Source organism: Ranitomeya variabilis, chromosome 1, assembly GCF_051348905.1.
Source record: "Ranitomeya variabilis isolate aRanVar5 chromosome 1, aRanVar5.hap1, whole genome shotgun sequence".
Lineage (NCBI taxonomy): Eukaryota > Metazoa > Chordata > Amphibia > Anura > Dendrobatidae > Ranitomeya > Ranitomeya variabilis.
The window spans coordinates 447706929-447726739 of NC_135232.1; the positions used below are offsets into that span (position 1 = coordinate 447706929).

General features: G+C 43.1%; 1 protein-coding gene across 4 annotated transcripts in view; it reads right to left on the minus strand.

The window, feature by feature from the left end:
* Nucleotides 1-19811, minus strand: part of ADAMTSL1 (ADAMTS like 1) — a 481733-nt gene that overhangs the window by 78181 nt on the left and 383741 nt on the right. For all 4 annotated transcript variants that reach the window (XM_077249770.1, XM_077249780.1, XM_077249791.1 and 1 more), the window contains one exon: nucleotides 12137-12265. In XM_077249770.1, coding sequence (XP_077105885.1) covers nucleotides 12137-12265 — 129 coding nt within the window. The remainder of the gene's footprint in view (nucleotides 1-12136; nucleotides 12266-19811) is intronic.

The following is a 19811-nucleotide window of genomic DNA, read 5'->3' on the forward strand; positions in this document are numbered from 1 at the left end:
CATTGTAAAGTCATGGTGATATTATAATATACTATTTTGAATTAGGTTTTGTGGAAGTTCATCATTGGAGATATACTGTATGTGTTTTGTCAGTAAAGAGATCCTGTCAAGAGCATTTTATACCTCAAACTAATAGCATCTACTGTATGTACAGATCCTTTCATGCTGACTATATCCATATCTTGATTGTAGAAATCCCCTGTCGAGATCTGGCACAAGTGCTGTCAATGCCCGAGATGGTCCATGTGCAGTAAGGTCTTCATGACTTCACTAGGCCCAGTGTATCAATCTGTGCTTGCGCCTCTCCAGGTACTGTTGGCTGTTGCGACAGACCTCGGTCAGGGGAGGCAAGTAATTGAACCAAGAATGACTTGATAGTTAGCAGGAGACAGGTGGGAACTTGGGAGCCAGGGCAGGAGAGCTGCAAGTGCAATGTCCCACTCCGAAGTACTTGAAGCTCACTTGCATAAGATTTAAATGCTGGACTTCAAATAAACTGCAAAATGGATATCTACAGTTAAGGTATGGGTTTAATCAGCATGAAAGCATCTGTACACACGTCATTAATCTAAGGTATAAAAGCATCATGACCCTTTAATAACTTATCAATATTCTTTTTTTTTTCCAGAAGTATGTTCAAAGGGAACCTTCCAACTCTACTGTCCCGTACCACTACTATAGCGATATGGATGCAGATTTGTGTATCGTGATAGGGTGAATAATGTTACACAGTAACTTACCCATCCTTTAATAATGAACTTTTATTCTGCAACTTTGCATATGCAAATGAGGCATGACTAATCCCAAAGGGCGTTTCTTTCCTTGGACTAGTCCTGCCTGGGATCCTCTAATCACGCCTCTCTGGCTGCAGTTGACACCCTGCATTCAATATTCAGGAGATTTCCAGCAGTCCTACCATTAGAAGGATTATTTTATTTTGCACACGCAAAGAAGAAGAATAAAACTGCTATAACTGTAAGCACTCAGGGGACCTGACAGGTTCCCCATAAACAGCAGGAGCACCTGATCTATGAAATCAGATTGACATTTGAAATGAGCAGATTTGTCTGACACGTAGATTGTAATCTGCAGACTCTGCCACTGCTTTCTTTTTCCAGCAGCAAGTGTGACACCGAGAAATATGAAGTAATGAGGCCTTAACCTGAACTGGGAAATGCTAATGAAGAGATCCAACAGATCATTCTCTGGGAAATATCACATCGAGATGCCCCAGACAGACTTGTCCTGCTTCTGCTCTGTGGGGCCTGATTGTGTATAAATCAGACTCTAGAATAACTGAAATACAACACGCACACGTGCAAAAGCCTTCTACCCAGATAAAGACAACAGAAATTAAAATGATAGAAGAAATATAAAAACTATATTTAATAACGTATAATGATAAAAAAAAAATAATAAAATTGCATTATGGAAAGAACGAAATACGGAAACCTCATGGGCACTAAGTAACTTTACATCATATGGTAAGTGAAGTGATCCAGTTATTATGCTACTCTACACGTATTTAGCAGCAATTGTAGCAAGACACTGACTCATTTTCAGAGGTGACCTTCTTCTTGCCACCCCATTTCTCTGGCATCTTGCAGCTCTGGCCACTAGTGATGAGCGAATATACTCGTTACTCGAGATTTCTCAAGCATGCTCGGCGGTCCTCCGAGTATTTTTTAGTGCTCGGAGATTTAGTTTTTCTTGCCGCAGCTGAATGAATTACATCTGTTAGCCAGCATAAGTACATGTGGGGATTCCCTAGCAACCAAGCAACCCCCACAAGTACTTATGCTGGCTAACACATGTAAATCATTCAGCTGCTGCGATGAAAACTAAACCTCCGAGCACTAAAAAATACTCGGAGGACCCCCGAGCGTGCTCGAGAAATCTCGAGTAATGAGTATATTCGCTCATCACTACTGGCCATGGGTTATGTTCATGTGCTGAGTCCTGCTCCCCTGAAAGGTCTGAACATGCTCAATGCCCCTGACTTCAAATTGCCCCTGGGTTTATAAAGGATCATTCCTACAGTGTTCTTTGATTCAGCAATTAGATTCCATGTGGTTCTTGATGTCTTTAAAGGACTGGTGCATAAGCTGTGACCCAGGGGGCCAAATGCGGTCCATGATGCCATTTTTTACGACCCCAACCATATGGACATAAAAAAGGCTTGACTGACAGGTTAACTAAATGTGAGCAAATTTCAAAAAACTGACCGTCACATCCAAACATAGACTAAGTGTGAATAGGTTCTGAACTTAGAGTCACCAACTCGTATACAGTCAAATAAATAAGGCAGCACACTGCGGCGCTAAAACATGCAAACATGAAACATGAAAATTATACTGCATTACTGCACTAGAAATATGAAAAAATAAGAGCGTTTAGAGCATAAATTGGCCAATTCGTGTGTATCTTGGTGCCACATTAATGCATCTCTCGTATACCAGGTCCTAAACTTTCCTTTCCTCGCTGAGAATAAACGTCTTCTGTTATGATCCTTAGTGGTTGAGGATCACAAAACACTCCAGCCAAGTAACAAAACATAGGACAAGCTCTAGAGAGGTGGCAAACTGGACTGACCGCAAATCTGAACCTATCCAACACACTAAAGGTAGCCGGTGAACGTGTCTAAAATCCTAGACGTCTCGAGCCAGCCTGAGGAACTAACTACCCCTAGAGAGAAAGAAAGACCTCACTTGCCTCCAGAGAAATAATCCCCAAAGATATAGAAGCCCCCAACAAATAATAACGGTGAGGTAAGAGGAAGGCACATACACAGGGGTGAAAGCAGATTCAGCAAATGAGGCCCACTAATACTAGATAGCAGAAAATAGAAAAGGGGTCTGTGCGGTCAGTAAAAAACCCTTACAAACTATCCACACTGAGATTTCAAGAACCCCCGCACCAACTAACGGTGTGGGGGTAGAAACTCAGTCCCCTAGAGCAACCAGCAAGCGAGGAAATCACATTTTAGCAAGCTGGACAAGAAACATGATGAATGCTGATAATCAAAAAATAAACAAACAAAAACCTAGCTTGTCTTGGAGAGACTGGGAGCAAGGTAGTCACAAGGAATCTGAAGAGCACTGAATACATTGAGAGCAGGCAAGGAACTGAGTATCCAGGTGAGCTAAATAGGAAACCAACCAAGGATAACGAACCAGCTGATGCTGCCAACCTGCAGAAAGACAACACTACACAGTACCGCTTGTGACCACTAGAGGGAGCCCAAAAATAGAGTTCACAACAGTCTTCATCTGAATGGGTACCTGTGAAACCTCTTCTTAGACTAAATTTCTTCTTCATAACCTCATATGAACTTGAGCGTGAGAAAATATTCAGAAAAATTCCCACGCTACAGTTCATATGAGGTTATGCCAGCAGGGGGCGCAGCACCGCAAGTCTAGGTAGCTACGTTCCCCTGCTTCCCATTCACTCCCCAGTTTTTACAGGCAGGGGCGGCTGCATTAGCAGACTCCTGCTTGTAAAATTATTTAACCCCTTCAGATGGATTTACAGCGTGGGACATGACTAACGGCGGAAAGGTATGGGATATTGTTGTTTTTTATTTTTCCTTTTTTACAGAACAAGAGTCGTCATTTGGATTGAGAGTATAATAAACTATTACAACACCCTGTGTATTTCAATAAAATATTTTTTTCCTAATGTGTGTGTTTTATTAACCATTTACTACTATTGGATTAATAATGGATAGGAGTCTTATTGACACCTCTCCATTATTAACCAGGCTTAATGTCACCTTACAATAGCAATGTGGCATTAACCCTTTATTACCCCATATCCCAACACTACTCGGGAAAAGAGAGGCTAAGTGCCAGAATAGGCGCATCTTACAGATGTGCCTTTTCTGGGGTGGCAGATGTTTTTAGCCAGGGGGGCCAATAACCATGGTCCCTCTCTAGGCTATTAATATCTGCCCTCAGTCACTGGCTTTCCCACTCTGGTGGAGAAAATTGCGCGGGAGCCCACACCAGTTTCTTCCACGATTTAACCCTTTATTTTACCAGGTAGAGCCCCCAAATTCTGCACACACACTCTACTAACACTATTAGTGAGGAATATGCAAAAAAAAGGGATATGAAATGGTTTACAGTATGTAAACCATGTCTCATATCATGTCGGGTTTAAGAAGGAGATAGCAAAAGCCGGCAATTGAATTACCGGCTTTTCTGCTATCTAGTGCTGTATGAAATATAAATATATATATATATATATATATATATATATATATATATATATATATATATATATGTGTGTCTCACTGACATATATATATATATATATATATGTATATATATATATATATATATATATATATATATATATATATCTCCCTATACTATGTGTAGACATTTATTTTATCTATTTTAACCTGTCAGTGTGATTTTACTGTACACCGCGCTGAATTACCAGCTTTTCTCTATAACACCGGTGTGTATTTCTCGCAAGTCACACTGATGGTCCGTGTGTAATCCGTATTTTTCTCGCCCCTATAGACTTTCATTGGCGGATTTCTTGCTCAATACGCTGACAAACGCAGTATGCTGTGATTTTCTATGCCCGTAAAATACAGCTGAGAAATATACGGCAGATAGGAGCTGCCACATAGTGAATCATTGGTCCATGTGCAATGCCTAGTTTTTGCCCCTCTCATACGTCCGTAAAACTCTCTAGTGTGACGCTGGCCTTAGGCCACATTCAGTATTTGGTAAGTTTTTACCTCAGTATTTGTAAGCCAAAATTAGGGGTAGAACAGTCAGAAGAAATGTATAATAGAAACATGTTACCACTTTTGCATTTATCACCCACTCCTGGTTTTGATACTGAGGTAAAAAACTCACCAAATATTCAACATGTTAACATGGCCTTACTTGAAAGAGAAATTGAAATGTTACAAATTTGAAACATGCACGGCAGGTCAGTTTACTCTGAGTAAAAAAATGCACAGTGTGTATGAGCTCTCTATAAATACCATCCACTTTGCTGGAACAGTGAGACACTGCATTTTTTTACGCAGAAAAACTCTTCGTGTGCACACAGCCTTAGTGTGCTGATTGGTGGTGTACAGCAGAATTTGTACCTATCAATCATTTATAGTATATACTTTCGATATGCCATAAGTGTCACAGAGGTGTCTTATTGACACCTCTCCATTACTAAGCCGTGGGCTTGATGTCACCTTACAATACAAAGGTGACATCAACCCCACAACTATTACCCCACTTGCCACCAGTACAGGGCAAGTGGGAAGAGCAAGGCTAAGTGCCAGAATTGGCGCATCTTTTCTGGGGTGGCTGAGTGCTCATGTTTTTAGCCAGGGGGTGCAATATCCATGGCCCCTTCCTAGGCTAATAATATCAGCCAGCAGCTGTCTGCATAGCCTTTGCTATTTGATATAGTGGGACTCCCACGTCATTTTTTTGGGGGGTCCCCCATTTTAATAGCCAGTAAAGGCTAAGTATACAGTTGTGAGATAATATTAATAGCCTGCGAAGCTCCATGGGTATTACCCCCTTCCCAGGCTATAAACATCTGCCCCCAGTCATTTGCTTTCCATCTGCCAGTTCTGAAAATTGCATGGGAGCCCACGCCATTTTTTCTCCAAAAAGAAACTTGTTTTAATTACATACATGTCCTCTAATTTGCACACACACAATACTAATTGGATTGGTCACTGACATCTATATATCTACCTATTCTGCATCTATTTACTGTATGTAAACCATGTCTTATATCCTGTCGGCTCATGCAGTGACTTTGCAGAAGCCGGCAAATGAATTACCGGCTATTCTTCTATCTATCTCTCTATGAAATATATATTTATTCTATGTATATATATATATATATATATATATATATATTTATTATCTGTTCTATTGTAGCCTGTCACTCTGTGATTACACTGTAATATATATATTTTGAAGAATATTTAGTTTTGAAACGATGTGTCAATGACAGAGAACAGCTGCATGTAAAGGCTCATGTTAAAATCGCATTGCATACAGATTGCATATAGATGTAATAACGATTCTAGATGCAAGGAAATTGCATAATCGCATTGCAAACAGATTACATACGGATCACCATACGGAAAACATTGCTTCGATTCTCAGGAGAGAGAATCGGACTGATTCTTTATACGTTGCGTCTGACTCCGGCCTTATAGTAGTGCACCATTATAAGTGTCCAAATAAGTGTCCATGAAAAACCCAAGAATTTTTATGGAAAGCCTTTGCTGGGGTTGCTGAAGTATTGGACAAGTAGTAATTGAATGTGATACAATGAAAAGATAAATCAATGTGACAAACCAATAATCAAGCTGGTGATGCACAAAGCTTATATGTACGAATACAAGCAATCTTTCTCTCCATTTAAAGGGTATGATCGATAGTACCAAATTCCTTGTGATAAAATGCTGTTGTTTCTGATCTTATCTACTTTAACCAGTAGTACACATATTACAAATGTCCTGTGTCACAATGGAGAATGATTGCGTTGATAACATCTGTTTTAAATAACTGTCTTTCAAAATGATTTTCCAGCATGTTCGAAGGCATTTAGGTCTGTCTTTATGATCAAATAAAAGCTATAATTCTCTTCCGCAAACTGGAATAATTGTACTCAAAGATGCCAGACTCTGAATATGCACGTGCCTGTGAGCAAGCGGTGAATCATCTCCTTTGTACTAATACAAGAGAAAGATTACGTTTGACAATTTATCTGATCATTAATGGATGCTACTAAGCAGCTCAGAGAATCTTGGTATGCTGTACATTCACAAAGCTATATTTATTTGGAGAATGATATCAGTAATTGTGAAAAATGCTTAAACAGCAAAAAAAGAAAACAATCTCTTCAGGGAGGAAGATAACTTGAATTCCAGTGCCATCTACTAGACTTAGAAATTCTAGAAGTCAATATCGGCCCTTTAAAAAGCCTTGTCATATGACTTAGAATAAGAAGCAGAACCAGAAACTCCACTTCCAAACATATGCTTGGGGATGTTTACCCCTCATCAGTGCAAAACAGGGTAACAGTTTGGCTGGGTCAGAAGCTGTGACAGCGGATCAAGGGGTAACTTTTCTCCGTATGGAGAATGCTATATTGATACAAGCAGACTTATAAGCCACTAGATGGTGGCCCGATTCTAACGCATTGGGTATTCTAGAATATGTATGTATGTATGTATATAGCAGCCACATAGTATATAGCACAGGCCACGTAGTATATAGGAGCCATGTAGTATATAGTAGACAAATAATATGTGGCCTGTGCTATATACTATGTGGCTGCTATATACATACATATTGTAGAATACCGATGTGTTAATACAGGCCACGCTTTATATAACAGTGGCCACGCAGTATATAACACTGCCCACGTACTATATAACACAGCCCATGCAGTATATAGCAGCCACGCAGTATATAGCACAGCCCACGCAGTATATAACACAGCCCACGCAGTATATAACACTGCCCACGCAGTATATAACACTGCCCATGTAGTATATAACACTGCCCATGTAGTATATAGCAGCCACGCGGTATATAACACAGCCCACATAGTATTTAGCAGCGTGGGCACCATATCCCTGTTTAAAAAAATAATAAAAATAAAAAATGGTTATATACTCACCCGCCGGGATCCAGCGAAGCTCTGGCGATGCCCGTGCGGCTGCCGCCATCTTCCGTTCCCAGGATGCATTGCGAAACTACCCAGATGACCGCTAAGTCTTCTGGGTAATTTCAAAATGCATCTCTGGGAACGGAAGATGGCGGCAGGCGCGAGCACATCGTCGGACGACGGAAGGTGAGAATAGCAGGCTTTTTGTTTTTTTATTATTTTTAACATTAGATCTTTTTACTATTGATGCAGCATCAATAGTAAAAAGTTGGAGACACACAGGGTTAATAGCAGCGGTAACGGAGTGCGTTACCCGCGGCATAACGTGGTCTGTTACCGCTGGCATTAATCCTGTGTGAGCGGTGACCGGAGGGGAGTATGGAGCGAGCGCCGGGCACTGACTGCAGGGGAGTAGGGAGGGACTAATCGGATTGTGCCCGTCACAGATTGGTCGCGGCAGCCATCACAGGCAGCTGGCGAGACCAATCAGCGACGCGGGATTTCCGTGACGGAAGTTGCCGACAGAAAGACGGAAGTACCCCTTAGACAATTATATATATATATAGATGCAACCTTTTAAAGTGCCTTGCCACATGACTTAGAATAAGAATCCAAACCTAAAACTCCGTTTGCAGACACATGTTTTGGGATGTTTGTCCCTCATCAGTAGGGTTGAGCGAAACGGGTCAGCCATTTTCAGAAGTCGCCGACTTTTGGCAAAGTCGGGTTTCATGAAACCCGACCCGACCCCTGTGTGGGGTCGGCCATGAGGTCGGCGATCTTCTGAATCTGGGATCGGAATTTCGATACCGAGTTCCGATATGTTTGCGATATCGGGAATCGCTATCGGAATCCATATTTAAGTGTAAAATAAAGAATCAAAATAAAAAATATTGATATACTCACCCTCTGACGCACCCTGGTACTAACCGGCAGCCTTCCTTCCTAAGAATCAGCGCGTGAATGGCCTGCGGTGACGTCACGGCTTGTGATTGGTCGCGTGGCGGTCACATGGGCCGTCGCGACCAATCACAAAGCTGTGACGTCATCTTAAGGTCCCTCACGTGCTGATTCTTAGGAAGGAAGGCTGCCGGAAAGAATCCGAGGGTGAGTATATACCTAATAGGAATATACTCACCCTCGGACGTGCCCTGCTTCTTTCCGGCAGCCTTCCTTCCTAAGAATCAACGCGTGAAGGACCTTAAGATGACGTCACGGCTTTGTGATTGGTCGCGACGGCCCATGTGACCGCCACGCGACCAATCACAAGCCGCGGACGTCATTCTCAGGTCCTAAATTCCTAGAATTTAGAATTCTAGGAATTTAGGACCTGAGAATGACGTCCGCGGCTTGTGATTGGTCGCGTGGCGGTCACATGGGCCGTCGCGACCAATCACAAAGCCGTGACGTCACGGAAGGCCCTGGACACGCTCATTTTAACCAAAGCAGGCCGCCGGTTCCCTCGGTAAGTTGCAGGGGCCGCCGGACAGGTGAGTATATCAATATTTTTTATTTTAATTCTTTATTTTACACTTAAATATGGATCCCATGGCCTGAAGGAGAGTTTCTTCTCCCTCAGACCCTGGGAACCATAGTATCCCATTGCAGTGCATTGGGTTTCGGGTTTCGGCCGACCCCGACCCCGACTTTTTTATAGGATCAGCCGATTTCACTCGACCCGACTTTTGAGAAAGTCGGGTTTCGTGAAACCCGACCCGATCCTATAAAAGTTAAGGTCGCTCAACCCTACTCATCAGTACAAAACAGAATCGCCATTTGGCTGAGAGAGAGACTGACATCAGCTGTAAGGGGTAGTGTTTATCCTTGTGGAGAGTGCAGGTTGGCATAAGGAGATTTAGCCATGACTCTTCAAAACATTGACTATATTATATAATGTAGTGCTAGATACTTGGTTTTATATAACTACAGTCCTGGTCACCATTATTGGCTATTAGGTGTCGAGTTCCCGCCTCTGCACAGGGGGAATCCCAAACCATCTCCGCTGCGGTCTCCCATTCTTCTCCAGCTGCAGTGGATTCTGCTCAGCGGAGACGTCAGTCCCAGGATCTAGCTCAGGCTGATACTGGACGACTGGTTACTACTGCCCTTCCAGGCTCTGTCCTTGTAGCCAGCAATGTTTAGCAGCGAGCAGGTCTTTCTAGGACTAAGTCCTGCTTTTCCCTTACTGAGCATGCCCATGGGATGACCTCCCATTGGAGGTCGGGGGTCACATGCTCCGATCCTGTTGCGGCTCCAATTGGTCCATCTGGAAGGTCTTGTAGCACTGCCGCTATAAAAAGTTTGGATAGCCGCTCGGCCATGCGCTAGTGTACACATGTGAAAGTGTGTGTTGATGAGAGAAAGTCGCTCTTTAATTATCCCCTCCCTTGTGTTTGACTGCTCGCGAAAGGTGGATGATTGCTATCTAGCGCCCAACTTTGTTATCAACACTTGAACACACAAAACAGCCAGTGCGGCGCCGTGCGCTATCACAGTGCTTTCCCTACCCAAGCCTGGGTGGTTAGTGGCGTCCGCCAGAGCGGCACCGCACGCACTCCCGTGCATCTAAATTATTACTTTGGTTACGCTGACACCCCAGTTGCAGTGTCGAGCGCAAGAGGTCTAGTTGTACTCTAATCCCGAGTCTTGGGATAGAGTTCTGAGACTCCTTGCTTGCGCTCTTTGTGCAGTACCGTGGCCCTGTGACGCAACAGGGCTTGCTTTCTTCATACTGGGTGAAGTTAACCCGTGTGTGAATCCATATTGTACCGCCATATAGTCCGTCATTACTTAGCAGCAGGTTCCATCTCTGCACGGTGGACCTCGGGCTGCGAACGCACCTTACTCTATCTTTCTAATGATTTGGTGCGTTCTGCTAGCCCTAACAATTGGCACCCCTTAATTTTTTTCATAGACTGTACAATATTTTTTAGAAATAAATGTAAATTTACCAAAGTTATATCCTCAGGCTTTTTAAATTAGTTATCCAAAGTAGTACAATAAAACATTGTTTTCAACTTACTTGTTGCAATTTCAAAGAAGAAACTGAATAAACAACATGAGCAACAATAAAGGCACCCCTAATTAATATTTTGCACACCCTTTGGTATTGATGACAGCCTCCAAATGTTTCTTGTAGCCATCTATACGCTTCTTGCACTTCTCAGCTGGTATTTTTCCCCATTCTTTCTTTGCAGTTTGTTCAAGCTCTTTAATGTTTGCAGGGTTCTTTTTCCCAATGGCAGATTTCAGCTCACCTCAAACATTTTCAATGGGATTGAGTTCAGGACTCATTGTTGGCCACTTTATAACAGTCCATTTTTTTTCTTTTTCAACCATTCCTGGGTACTTTTGGATGTGCCCTTTGGGTCATTGTCTTGCTGGAGGACCCAATATCTTACAGTGGGTACAACATTTCGCTCTAAAATCTCTTAATAATTCTCTGATTTCATGATTCCTGTGATATGGTCAAGGCCGCTAGTACCAGACGAAGCAAAGTAACCACACAGCATTATGGATCCTCCACCATGCTTAACTGTTGGTAGGGTGTTCTTTTCCTTATAAGCTTGGTTGCACCATTTTTAAACAAACTGTTACTTTGCATTGCCAGAAAGCTCTATTTTTACTTCATCTGTCCACAGAACATTTTTCCAGAAAGATTGTGGTTTGGCAAGGTACTCTTTGGCAAAGATCAGTCGTTCCTTATCATGTCTTTTCTTCAGTAATGGTTTATTCCTTGGCATTCGCTCATAAAAGCTCAGCTTGGTTTAGTGTGTGGCATATGGTACTTGTTGAAACCATAACCTCAGACTGCTCCAGGTTGGCCTTCAGGTCATTGGTAGTCTGATGTGGTGTTTTTTCCACCATTCGCACCAACCTTCAAAGACATCTCTTGTCAATTTTCCTCTTTCCCACGCTTCCAGGGAGGTTCTTGACGGTTCCAAACTTGGCAAACTTCTTAATAACATTGCGCTCTGTTGAAACTGGGATACCAAGGTCTTTGGAGATGGCCTTATTCCCTTTGGAAGTCTTGTGTTTGCTAATAATAGCCGTTCTGATGCCCTCAGACAGCTTCCTTGCCTTCACCATTGTGACAAAGGAACAGGGCCTACCATGTGGCTTTTAAAAACACTGAAGTCATCATTCATTGGCTAATTCTTGTTACATGGGTATCGACAATTAATTACTGGTGATTCTCATTTGTGATTTACCACAGACAAGTCAAAATGTGCTTCCATACTAACTTAATGTAAAGGGTGCCAATAACATTGTCACAGCAAGCTTTAGGTTTTTCTATTTTTACCTCCCACTGTTTTTTGCTGTAAAATATTGTTTATCAAAAATGTTTATACAAAAAAAAATGTTTCACTTGATTCATTTTTTTTCGGACATATTCCACATTATCTACTGAAACTTTATGGGTGCCAATAAAGATGATCAGGACTGTATATGCGTCCAAACACACATCTTGACTTACCTGCTACTTGACAATGGATGGTAACATTTGTCGCATGAATGGTCTTCACAGAACTACCAATGTCGACAGCTATTGAGGGCGCATCCATGTTGATAAGCACAGTCCTGGAGGTCTTTATTAATGGTTTCCCTGGAGATAGAAAGCAATACATCATGGACACCTGATACAGCAGAGATGCAAAGAGCAGGCGCCAAGAGAAAACCTGCTGTTCTGCGACAGGCTGCCCATACAAAGCATGCTATAAACCATCTGGGATAATCAAGAATGGATGGAAGAGACCGCAAGAGAGCAAGCAAAGCTTAAATACTTGCAAACCTTCAAAGGTCAGTGAAGTAAGGTCAGGCATTCAATAACTTGTGACATACACTATTAATGTCTAATACATACCAGTAACTTGAGAGTTCTTTTGTGCATAGTATGCCAAATAACCCTAATATTAAATAGCTACTAAAAACTATTTAAAGCAAAATATGAAAAACAGATCTATAATGATATGACTCCTTTTCCCACAAACCTATGGAAATCTGAGCCTATCCAGGACTGAAGATTTGTACCATTCAATTATTTAATGTTCAGTGAACTTGACACACTCCTTGATGGCATTATTGATCACATATGGGACAATATGTACTGCAGTTGTCCACTCTCTCTTCTGTTGGTAGAGCAGGATTATTCATTGATTGACACATGGTTTTTATTCCCTTCTACAATACGCCGGCGTGTCCTACTACCTCCTTGGAGCTATGAACTTTGATTTTGACATGTGTAAAATAGAAGTACCTATCATCCATAAAAAGAAAAGCAAACTCCTGGCCAATTCCAACACATTTTCTACAAGTAAATACTACTGAAAATAAAAAATATTTTTAACAGATGTTTTGATTTTTACGTCCAAGGGCAAGACTGAGCTTAAGCATTATAATGGATATGGGATAAGTGTTTATGTTTTCACTGCGGGAAAAGACTATAATGTTTAGCAATCAAGCGTGTGTTAGTCACCTCAGACTTAGGAAAATGTAACTATATGCTTCTTTAATTGGAAAAATCGCTGTGGTCCTAAAATACACAACACCACAAACTATGTCTGTTGACATTGAACTAATAGGCAAAAGCTTGCCAGTCAAAAAGTAACGGGAAACATTATCCGTTAACAAGCATGTTAACAAACCAGCCATATACGAGCAGGTAGCGACAGTTTTACTGGAGGATCGCAGGGTAATGACTTTAAACATTTCATTGCCACATAAAGAAAACAAACGTATGTGGTCCTTCAGGTAACAAAATAAGAGCGATCCTATAATATATATGCACGAGTCACTAAGCACATTTCATAAGATGGAAGTACACAAGGTCACCTTCTGTCTGCCTAAAGTTTAAGTAAACTGCAAGCAGTAAGTAGTGTCCAAAAATAATTACGGTAATTAAAAAGTCCTTCCAAAAACGGAGATCTACATTAACTGAACTATCACTGTATTTTGTATACAATACCAACAGAAAATCTAATCGAGTAATACTAGATGAGAAGTGATTCCAGTATATACATACTTTTCCTTTTTTAGTTTCTGTGTCATATTTGGGTTTTTGAGTGACTTAACAGTAGCAACTTGATGCTCATGGTCCCCAAAGAAAAATCTCAAACATGGCCCCCAACTATCATAGATCATTTTAGAATTGGTCTTTGCTTAGCAGTAGTATCTTGATGCTCGTGGACCCAAATAAATATCTCAAACTGGGCTCCACACTATCATGGATCTTTTTAGCATTGGTCTTTTGGGATCCCGCTGGGTTCCAGGGCCTGCATGCAACTGCAACCCCTGCACCCGCTATAGTTACACCCCTGATTAGTAGTAAGAAAAAAGCAAAGAGTTTAGATTTCCATTCTACTGTTACCATACATTAATGGGAAATACAGTCAAAACCTTCTCTGAAATGTCATAGCTACATAAGAGAAGATGATGCTGATATAGTCCGGCATTCCAGATCAACACTGATTTACAAAATGTGATGGCTTAAAAGAAACCTTTCAGCAGTCTTATGCCATGTAAGCTGATGTAATTATGATATAGATCCTAGAGAGCAACACACCCCTGTGTGGCACAAAAATGTCTGGTGATCTTGGGTTTAATCCTGTCCAGCTTCCTTTGATTGACGTGTTGTATTTTGTCAGATAGAATAGGACAATGGAAACAGAACAGTATTTGATGCTGCTTCACATCTTTTCTGCATATACATAAGTTTTTTGCTGTTAAGAGATTATTGTACAAACAAGATAAAGGTTTGTTCAGAAAGATCTCTCCAGCAACTATATCAAGGTTAGGCTACGTTCACATTAGCGTTAAGCTAATGTGCGTCGGGTTTGCGTCGGCGACGCAGCGGCGACGCATGCGTCATGCGCCCCCTATACTTAACATGGGGGACGCATGCGTTTTTTTTTGTTGCGTTGTGCCACACATGCGTCTTTTTTGCCGCAAGCGTCGGACCAAAAAAACGCAGCAAGTTGCATTTTTCTTGCGTCCGATTTTCGGCAAAAAACGACGCATGCGTCGCAAAACGCAGCGTTTTTGCGTGCGTTTTGCCGCGTTTTGGCGTGCGTTGTGCGTTGCGTCGCCGACGCAGCGGCGCACAACGCTAGTGTGAACTTAGCCTTAACGATTTGTCTCTTAAACGATTTGTTTTCTTAAATCGGTAAATTTATAAGGCAATTGATAGTGTACCGCTTGATGCCATGGTTACTGGCCACCCTATGGACTCAGAGTGGCCAGTTACCTAGAAGAGAGTATATCAATTTAGAGCCTGCTTCCACCACTCTGAAGCTTGTTAGATAGCTGGATCTGACCATTCTCAGTTCTCAGTCTTCCAAATCTTCCCCCTTGCTCCAGTGGTCAAGCTTCCTGTTCTGGTAGCATGGCAGAGCAGTCAGTTTGGACCAAAGTCATGACTATGCTATTGGTCTGAACACAGCCTCCAGTAAGCAGGAGGTCAGGAGGCAGAGGAGCAGTGCGCTCCTGGAGAAACAACAAAAACCCTTTCAAAATTGTTTGAGGGACACAACAGTGTTAGGCTAGTTTCACATTTGCGTTTTAAAACGCAGCGTTTTTAACGCAAATGCATGTGGTGAAAAAACGCATGTAAACGCGTGCAAACGCTGCGTTTTTTAGACGCATGCGTTTTTGCATGCAGAAAAAAAAAGCGGCATTTTGCCACGTTTACATGCGTTTTTTCCTGCGTTTGCGTTTTTGAAACACATGCTGAGAAGTCTGTGACAGCTGCCAATCATCAAAATTAGGGTTGAGCGAAACAGATCGGCCAATTTCAAAAGTCGCCGACTTTTGGCAAAGTCGGGTTTCGTTTTTTTTTTATATATATATATATATATATATATATATATATATATATATATATATATATATCATTGAGACACATACATATATATATATATATATATATATATATATATATATATATATATATATATTTATATTTACTTCAGCGCGATATAGCAGAAAAGCCGATTGCCGGCTTTTCATTTCTCCTGCCTAAACCCAACATGATATGAGACATGGTTTACATACAGTAAGCCATGTCATATCCCCCTTTTTCTTTGCATATTCCACACTACTAATGTTAGTAGTGTGTATGTGCAAAATTTTGGCGCTGTAGCTATTAAATTTAAGGGTTATATCGCGGAAAAAATTGGCGTGGGCTCCCGCGCAATTTTCTCCACCAGAGTGGTAAAGCCAGTGACTGAGGGCAGATATTAATAGCCTGGAGAGGGTCCACGGTTATTGGCCCCCCCCTGGCTAAAAACATCTGCCCCCAGCCACCCCAGAAAAGGCACATCTGTAAGATGCGCCTATTCTGGCACTTGGCCACTCTCTTCCCACTCCCGTGTAGTGGTGGGATATGGGGTAATGAAGGGTTAATGTCACCTTGCTATTGTAAGGTGACATTAAGCCAAATTAATAATGGAGAGGCGTCAATTATGACACCTATCCATTATTAATCCAATTGTATGAAATGGTTAAAAAAACACACACACAATATTGCAAAGTATTTTAATGAAATAAACACACAGGTTGTTGTAATATTTTATTGCTCTCTCAATCCACCTGAAGACCCTCATTCTGTAACAAATTAATAATAATAAACCAACAATATACATACCTTCCGTAGATCTGTAACGTCCCACGATGTAAATCCATCTGAAGGGGTTAAAATATTTTACAGGCAGGAGCTCTGCTAATGCAGCTGTGCTCGTGCCTGTACCCTGGGGAATGAAGGTCATGTGGGTCAATGACCTGTAGTTACCTTCATTCGTGGTGATGCGCCCCCTGCTGCATGTCCCTCGAACGTGGGAAAATATTCAGAAAAGTTACCAGGCTCGAGGTCATATGAGGACATCCAGCAGGGGGCGCATCACCGCGAATGAAGGTAACTACAGGTCATTGACCTACATTAGCGTCATTCGCGGTGATGCGCCCTCTGCTGGATGTCCTCATATGACCTCGAATCTGGTAACTTTTCTGAATATTTTCCCACGTTCGAGGGACATCCAGCAGGGGGCGCATCACCGCGAATGAAGGTAACTACAGGTCATTGACCCACATTACCTTCATTCCCCGGGGTTTACAGGCAGGAGCACAGCTGCATTATAGCAGAGCTCCTGCCTGTAAAATATTTTAACCCCTTCAGATGGATTTACATCGTGGGACGTTACAGATCTACGGAAGGTATGTATATTGTTGGTTTATTATTTTTAATTTGTTACAGAATGAGGGTCTTCAGGTGGATTGAGAGAGCAATAAAATATTACAACAACCTGTGTGTTTATTTCATTAAAATACTTTGCAATATTGTGTGTGTTTTTTTAACCATTTCATACAATTGGATTAATAATGGATAGGCAGGGGTGGGATTCAGCCGGTACGACCCGGTACGGGGCAGCCGTTTTCTAAAATTTCCATCTGCCAGCGTTCCGGTTACCACGCCCCCGGTCATCGGGCCCCCCCTGGCAGTGGCGTAGGAAGGGGGGGGCGGGGGGGGGCGGGCCGCCCCGGGCGGCACAATGTGGGGGGCGGCACAATGCGGGGGGCGGGTCGCCGGTGGCGCAGAATTTACCTGTTCGCATCTCGGCTTCAGAAAAATGGCCGCCGCGATCTCCATCTGCGCATGCGCGGCATCCCGCGGCCATTTTCCTGAAGCCCCGGGCAGCAGAGCACTCCACCTGCGCACGCGCGGCCTCAGGAAGATGGCCGCCCCCACCGATAAGCAGATAGAGCAGGATCGCGGTCAGGTAAGAAGAACTTGTTTGTTTTTTTTTATTATTATTGAGAGCGGCGATCGGGGGGGGGCAGGGCAGAAAGCTGGACACAGGGGGGCAGAAAGCTGGACACAGGGGGGCAGAAAGCTGGACACTGGGGGGCAGAAAGCTGGACACAGGGGGGCAGAAATCAGGACACAGGGGGGCAGAAAGCTGGACACTGGGGCAGAAAGCTGGACACGGGGGCAGAACGCTGGACACGGGGGCAGAACGCTGGACATGGGGGCAGAACGCTGGACACGGGGGCAGAAAGCTGGACACTGGGGCAGAAAGCTGGACACTGGGGCAGAAAGCTGGACACTGGGGCAGAACGCTGGACACTGGGGCAGAACGCTGGACACTGGGGCAGAACGCTGGACACTGGGGCAGAAAGCTGGACACTGGGGCAGAAAGCTGGACACTGGGGCAGAAAGCTGGACACTGGGGCAGAAAGCTGGACACAGGGGCAGAACGCTGGACACTGGGGCAGAAAGCTGGACACTGGGGCAGAAAGCTGGACACAGGAGCAGAAAGCTGGACACAGGGGCAGAAAGCTGGACACAGGGGCAGAAAGCTGGACACTGGGGCAGAACGCTGGACACTGGGGCAGAACGCTGGACACTGGGGCAGAAAGCTGGACACTGGGGCAGAAAGCTGGACACTGGGGCAGAAAGCTGGACACTGGGGCAGAATGCTGGACACTGGTGCAGAATGCTGGACACTGGTGCAGAATGCTGGACACAGGGGCAGAATGCTTGACACAGGGGCAGAATGGAGACACGGGGCAGGATGACAGACATGGCGTCATGACTGGAGACACTGGAGGCAGGATTGGAGACAGATGGGGCAGGATCATGGGGCAGGATGGATACGATGGAGACAGATGGGGCAGGATGGGAAGATCATATGGGGCAGGATAGATACTCATTAGGGCAGGATGGGAGAATATATGGCTGACGCCAGGAATGAGACACACGGGGGCCAGGATGGCGAATATTATTACCATAGGGGCTAATTAAGGGATATTATTACTGCAGTGATGTATTTATTTTATTTTTTGAGTATACTGTTTTAAATGGAGGGGCGGTCCTATTACTGTGAGAGTGACACTATGTCGCCTTCTTCATGTGATGTAATGTAGAAGTTGGGAAAATTAAGTAATGTGTTCTGCAAGTGGAACTCGTGATAACTGTGTTATTTCCTGCAGAGACGAGTCCTGGCTGGATGAAGTGATGGCGGTCTTTGCGGGATGAAAGATGAAGGACTTCACCTAGAGATGTCACTGGTGAGTCAGTGTGTTACCTATACACTGACACTATACACTGTATACTATATACTGAGGTCCTGTGTATGTCACCGGTGATCACTGTATTACCTATACACAGACGCTGCATACTAAGTACAGATCTCCTGTGTATAATGGCACTTATGGTGATAGTATTGTGTTTTTTTTTATTATTGATCAGTATTGTAGTATTCAGTCACTATGTGGTGGTAATATGTGGTCTGGTCATGATGTTGTGGTATTTGTTCCTTGTATTTGATATTATTCGATCACTGTGGTGGTAATATGTCATCTGGTCATGGTGTGGCGGTATTTGTGCCTTGTAGATAGTATTATAGGTCACTGTGGTGATATGGTGTCTGGTCTGTCTATTGAACTGGGCGTGGCTTATTAGTATGGGCGGGGTTATTGAAAATGGGCGTGGCCAAAATTCCGGCCGCCGCGACTTAGAGGACCTGTTGTTAAAAATTTGAATCCCACCCCTGTGGATAGGTGTCATAATTGACGCCTCTCCATTATTAATCTGGCTTAATGTCACCTTACAATAGCAAGGTGACATTAACCCTTCATTACCCCATATCCCACCGCTACACGGGAGTGGGAAGAAAGTGGCCAAGTGCCAGAATAGGCGCATCTTACAGATGTGCCTTTTCTGGGGTGGCTGGGGGCAGATGTTTTTAGCCAGGGGGGGCCAATAACCAAGGACCCTCTCCAGGCTATTAATATCTGCCCTCAGTCACTGGCTTTACCACTCTGGCGGAGAAAATTGCGCGGGAGCCCACGCCAATTTTTTCCGCCATTTAACCCTTAAATTTAATAGCTACAGGGCCGAAATTTTGCACATACACACTACTAACATTAGTAGTGTGGAATATGCAAGAAAAAGGAGAATATGACATGGTTTACTGTATGTAAACCATGTCTCATATCATGTCGGGTTTAGGCAGGAGAAATGAAAAGCCGGCAATTGAATTACCGGCTTTAGGGTTAGGGTTAGGGGTAGGGTTTGGATCCCTTTATCACCTTGATGGTGGGGGGTGGCTTATCAGTGTGTATTCTTGTTTTTTTCTATTGAAACGCATGCGTTTAAA